Source organism: Ascaphus truei, unplaced genomic scaffold, assembly GCF_040206685.1.
Source record: "Ascaphus truei isolate aAscTru1 unplaced genomic scaffold, aAscTru1.hap1 HAP1_SCAFFOLD_650, whole genome shotgun sequence".
Lineage (NCBI taxonomy): Eukaryota > Metazoa > Chordata > Amphibia > Anura > Ascaphidae > Ascaphus > Ascaphus truei.
In genome coordinates this window covers 205,025-210,000 of record NW_027456983.1, presented here as the reverse complement: position 1 = coordinate 210,000, position 4,976 = coordinate 205,025, and the positions used below count along the sequence as shown (strand labels likewise).

Genomic DNA, 4,976 nt, shown 5'->3' with positions numbered 1-4,976 from the left:
ATCTTCACAGTCATTCAGGCTTCCTGTCGCCCATCTTTACAGTCATTCAGGCTTCCTGTCCCCCATCTTAACAGTCATTCAGGCTTCCTGTCCCCCATCTTTACAGTCATTCAGGCTTCCTGTCCCCCATCTTAACAGTCATTCAGGCTTCCTGTCCCCCCCATCTTTACAGTCATTCAGGCTTCCTGTCCCCCCATCTTTACAGTCATTCAGGCTTCCTGTCCCCCAAACTTAACAGTCATTCAGGCTTCCTGTCCCCCCATCTTTACAGTCATTCATGCTTCCTGTCCCCCCATCTTTACAGTCATTCAGGCTTCCTGCCCCCCATCTTAACAGTCATTCAGGCTTCCTGTCGCCCTATCTATACAGATATTCAGGCTTCCTGTCCCCCATCTTAACAGTCATTCAGGCTTCCTGTCCCCCATCTTAACAGTCATTCAGGCTTCCTGTCGCCCATCTTTACAGTCATTCAGGCTTCCTGTCCCCCATCTTAACAGTCATTCAGGCTTCCTGTCGCCCATCTTTACAGTCATTCAGGCTTCCTGTCCCCCATCTTAACAGTCATTCAGGCTTCCTGTCGCCCATCTTTACAGTCATTCAGGCTTCCTGTCGCCCATCTTTACAGTCATTCAGGCTTCCTGTCGCCCTATCTATACAGATATTCAGGCTTCCTGTCCCTCATCTTTACACACCTTGGGGCCACCTGGCAACCCTTTTTACAGATTTGGGGGGACCTGTCCTTGATCTTTACAAATCATGAGAGTCTCTAAATGATCACGGCAGAGCAGCCTCAGCTGCAAGAATGGGGTCATCAAGCATTAAGTCATACAGCGGGATTACAGTGTTATCTAGCAGAACAAAAAAAAAATCAATTTGGCATCCAACAAATGGTTTGGTAGAGAGAATACCTTGGTGAGCTAAGCGATGTTTATAGATGTCTTTTTCAGACGAAGCAGAAGAAGGGGTTTGAGTGGTCCTGGTAGCTTCATCTATAAACAACAGTTAGCTAATAAAAGGATCGTTACTACCAACCATTTGTTGATTTTCTCCTGACAAGTGATGTCTTTTTTTTCCCTTGGTCCATACGATGCCGTTTCAGCCTCTTCTATTTTCCACTTAACCTCAGACACTGGGCTCTGACGTGGAGAACAGAAATGCAGGATCATAGCACCCCTAGATCAGGTCTCCCCACATCTGCCCTAGGCTCTATTCTGTTTGGTTCAAGGTCGTCCCCATTGCTACATTGTTCAGAGCAATCAACATACGCAGACAACCAGCAGCCTGAACTTCTCTATTCACTGGCCTCCTGTTTTATCCACGTAAAATAAGCTTCTGTTCAGATGTCCTTGGTAACCAAGGAGCTGACGAGGGAGAGTCACAGGAGAGGTAGCGTTGTATATCTAAGAGAGCATCAGACCACAAACCCGTTTCTTGGATTATATAAAAGAAATTCCCTGCTTTATGTGAACACTTTGCACTGAGACCCTGTGTGACACATCTGGAACGTGATGTACAACACCAGTTGGGGATGTTTCCGGGGCCTCAGAGGTGTCGTGCAGCTTGAATGGCCAAAGGTCACATGCTCCGTTCCATTTATGGAGGAAACAAATTCCTACGGACATTTCAATAGCTTGCGAGTGTTCAGCTTGAAGGTGCTAGCCATTCATAGACCACATAACGACTACTCCCTCCTCAGATGTGAGAGCTAGACTCGTGTATTGCTAATGGAGTAACAGGTGACATGTCAATATCACAATGCATGTCATTCAATAAACATCCAGCTTTCGGTGATCGGAAATAATAGTGGGTGGCAGTGGAGATGTTCCTCTTTAATTATTGTGGGAGCCTCGTCAATGTTTTTGTTGGACTTTATGGTCTACATAGAAGAAGCTTTAGACCGTGGGAAATGCTCAGTAGTTCTCAGTTGTCCTCTACACAGTGCCATGTATTTAGGTATATGTTCAGTTGTGCGGCTTGGGTGGCTGTTTTGAGGTTCATGTCCTTGCAAATATGTTTTAATGTGGCGCACACAAACCCATTGCTTCCATCTGTCCCATCAGACATGTTTCCATGGTCCTTAATGTGTCGTTTTCTATGCAGACAATCCCACCAGATCAGGAGCTGTTGGTGTGGTACGGGAACTCCCAGAACACGTTCCTTGGAATCCCGGGGGTCCCAGGAATGGAAGAGGAGCAGAAGAAGAACAAGCATGGTAAGTCTTCAGGGTTACAAGTCGCCTGCTCTCTGGGCCTACTAGTCAACCCTCACTTATTCCGTAAAGGGCTTTCTTCACACTGTTAAAGGGGTTATACACTAGGACTAGGGTATCTATTGCATCAAACAACTATCCAAGCAATGAATTAGCTCAAGCCACAAGGCATATATCACGCTCATCTCCGAGATGGAAATGTAGAACTACTAGCATCACGTGTACATGTAAAGTGGTCCCCCTGTATAAAATGGGACTGCAGTGAGGTGGGGGCTACAGCACCTTATAGAAGAATAACTCATGTACAGAAGGGGATTAAGACAGGGGTTCTCGACTCCAGTCCTCAAGGGCCACCAACTACTCAGGTTTTCACGATATCTCTGCTTCAGCACAAGTGGCTCAATCAGAGGCTCAGTCTTCGACTCGAGTACCCCAGTACTCGAGACCTCCCAACAGGTCAGGTTTTCAGGGTATCCCTGCTTCAGCTTCAGCACAGGTGGCTCAATCAGTGGCTCAGTCTTGACTGAGCCACTGATTGAGCCACCTGGGCTGAAGCAGGGGTATCCTGAAAACCTGACCTGTCGGGGGGTCTCGAGTACTGGCGTTGAGAACCCCTGGATGAAGGTATTGTTACTTTATTTGCTTTTGCCCCCTTCAGTCAGGGCCTCTACCTTATAGTTTTTGTCATTGGGGTTATTCTTTTCGCTGTTGGAACATGTACACACGGATTTAAAGACTTAGCACGATGCAAGCGTGGGGGTCACAACAGGCAGGTAGAAGAAGACCCAGCATGAAAGGTAAAACCAGGGACAATACAAACTGAAATATCTGCCCAGAGTTCGTCCTCGCCTAATGATTGTCTCAGTCCTGCGGTTAAAGTGTGATGGAAGTAGCAGATAGTTTTTGTATGTGTATCAGAGTTAATTCACGGCCCAGAGAGCTTTATGTTGAATAAATGCCGACCCTTTTGAAACCAGGTGTTACTATTATTAAACCCCCGTGACCATTATCTCATTGTCTCTCTCTCTCTCTCCCCAGATGAGTTTGGCCCTATCGATACCTCTGCATCAGCGGTTGCTGGGCGGATGCGCTGCGTGATCTGCCACCGTGGCTTCAACTCCCGCAGCAACTTGCGCTCGCACATGCGGATCCACACGCTGGACAAGCCCTTCGTGTGCCGCTTTTGCAACCGTCGCTTCAGCCAGTCCTCCACCCTGCGTAACCACGTGCGCCTGCACACGGGGGAGCGCCCGTACAAGTGCCAGGTGTGCCAGAGCGCCTACTCGCAGCTGGCCGGGCTCCGGGCTCACCAGAAGAGCGCCCGGCACCGCCCACCCAATGGCTCCATGCAGGTCCATTCCCCTACCCTACCAGTACCACACCCTGCCTCCCTGGCACATCACATCCCTACCATGGTGCTGTGATGCCCACCCACTGCCCAGCACCCACTGCAACACAAGACCCAGCTTAGATATGGAGACTTTGTGTAGTTGGGTGTTGGAATGAGGTGGCATGAGACCATGTTCCTGCCTGCAACATTTTTACACCCCCCACACTGAGGCTGAATATATATGTGATGTTACTGGCAGTGCCTCGTTGCCACCGGTCAATAAGGGAATTGATGTAAAAAGCCCACTGCCACCTTGCGTGCACAGCTGCGCGTCAGATCTTGGCGCTAGATACGCACCGCTCCCCTTGCAGGCAGTCATTTTGCAGTTGACTCTGGTGCTGCCATCTAGTGGTTGCCCTTTAGAAGTTCACCCCCATCACCTGATTCAACGCTATAGCAGTGCCGCCACCGTAGAAAGATGGGCAGGCCGGGAGCTCGTAGGAGCGCGTCGGAGACGCTGCTCCGCTGTATAATATACGTTGGGTCATCAGAAGCCGCAAATCAACATTAAGGGTGCATTATGTTAGGGGGGGGCTTAACTCCGGTCCTCAAGCCCCCCTCCCCCACCCAACAGGTCAGGTTTAAAGGATATCCCAGCTTCAGCACAGGTGGCTCAACCAGTAGCTCAGCCAAAGACTGAGCTACTGATTGAGCCACCTGTGCTGAAGCAGGGACTGATTGAGTCACCTGTGCTGAAGCAGGGACTGATTGAGTCACCTGTGCTGAAGCAGGGTTTGATTGAGCCACCTGTGCTGAAGCAGGACTGATTGAGCCACCTGTGCTGAAGCAGGGATATCCCTGATCTGTTGGGAGGGGGGGTCTTGAGGCCCGGCGCTGAGCGCCCCTGGTGTAGGCAGCCGATTTATCTCCCTGCATACCCGGGGCGAGACTATTCTGTCTTTTTGTATAAAGGAATCTATAAATGAATAAATATAAATATATATATAAATTATAAATACATATCTATACATAGAAAGGGAATTTAAATATATATATTACAGTACCTCTAAGTATATATAGCGTTTTCACAAACCGTGTTGTACTGCCAGAAGGAAAAAGAGTAACGAGTCACTTTATCGCTGTAAATATTTTATGTAAAACCTTTGATATCATTATATGACGGTAAATGTATAATATTGTAAGTAATTTGTACCTCTCTGTATCTATCATATATTCCAAATAAAAGGAGAAAATTTAATTATGTTAAGGTCTGTCTGTCTAAATATCTCACGCTATTAGAGGGGGTTGGGGATCCTTACAATACATCTGATCTCAGACGCGCTATTAGAGAGGGTTGGGGTTCCTTACAATGCATCTGATCTCAGACGTGCTATTAGAGAGGGTTGGGGTTCCTTACAATGCACCTGATCTCAGACA

At 48.0% G+C, this 4,976-nt stretch overlaps 1 protein-coding gene across 1 annotated transcript in view; it reads left to right on the top strand.

Moving 5' to 3' along the window:
• The window catches only part of PRDM12 (PR/SET domain 12), an 8,239-nt gene extending 4,484 nt beyond the window's left edge, over positions 1 to 3,755 (top strand). Inside the window, exons 3-4 of the mRNA XM_075584565.1 lie at positions 2,101 to 2,212; positions 3,248 to 3,755. Of these exons, the coding sequence (XP_075440680.1) occupies positions 2,101 to 2,212; positions 3,248 to 3,633 (498 nt within the window). The 3' untranslated portion in view covers positions 3,634 to 3,755. The remainder of the gene's footprint in view (positions 1 to 2,100; positions 2,213 to 3,247) is intronic.
• The last annotated feature ends 1,221 nt before the right edge of the window (positions 3,756 to 4,976 follow it).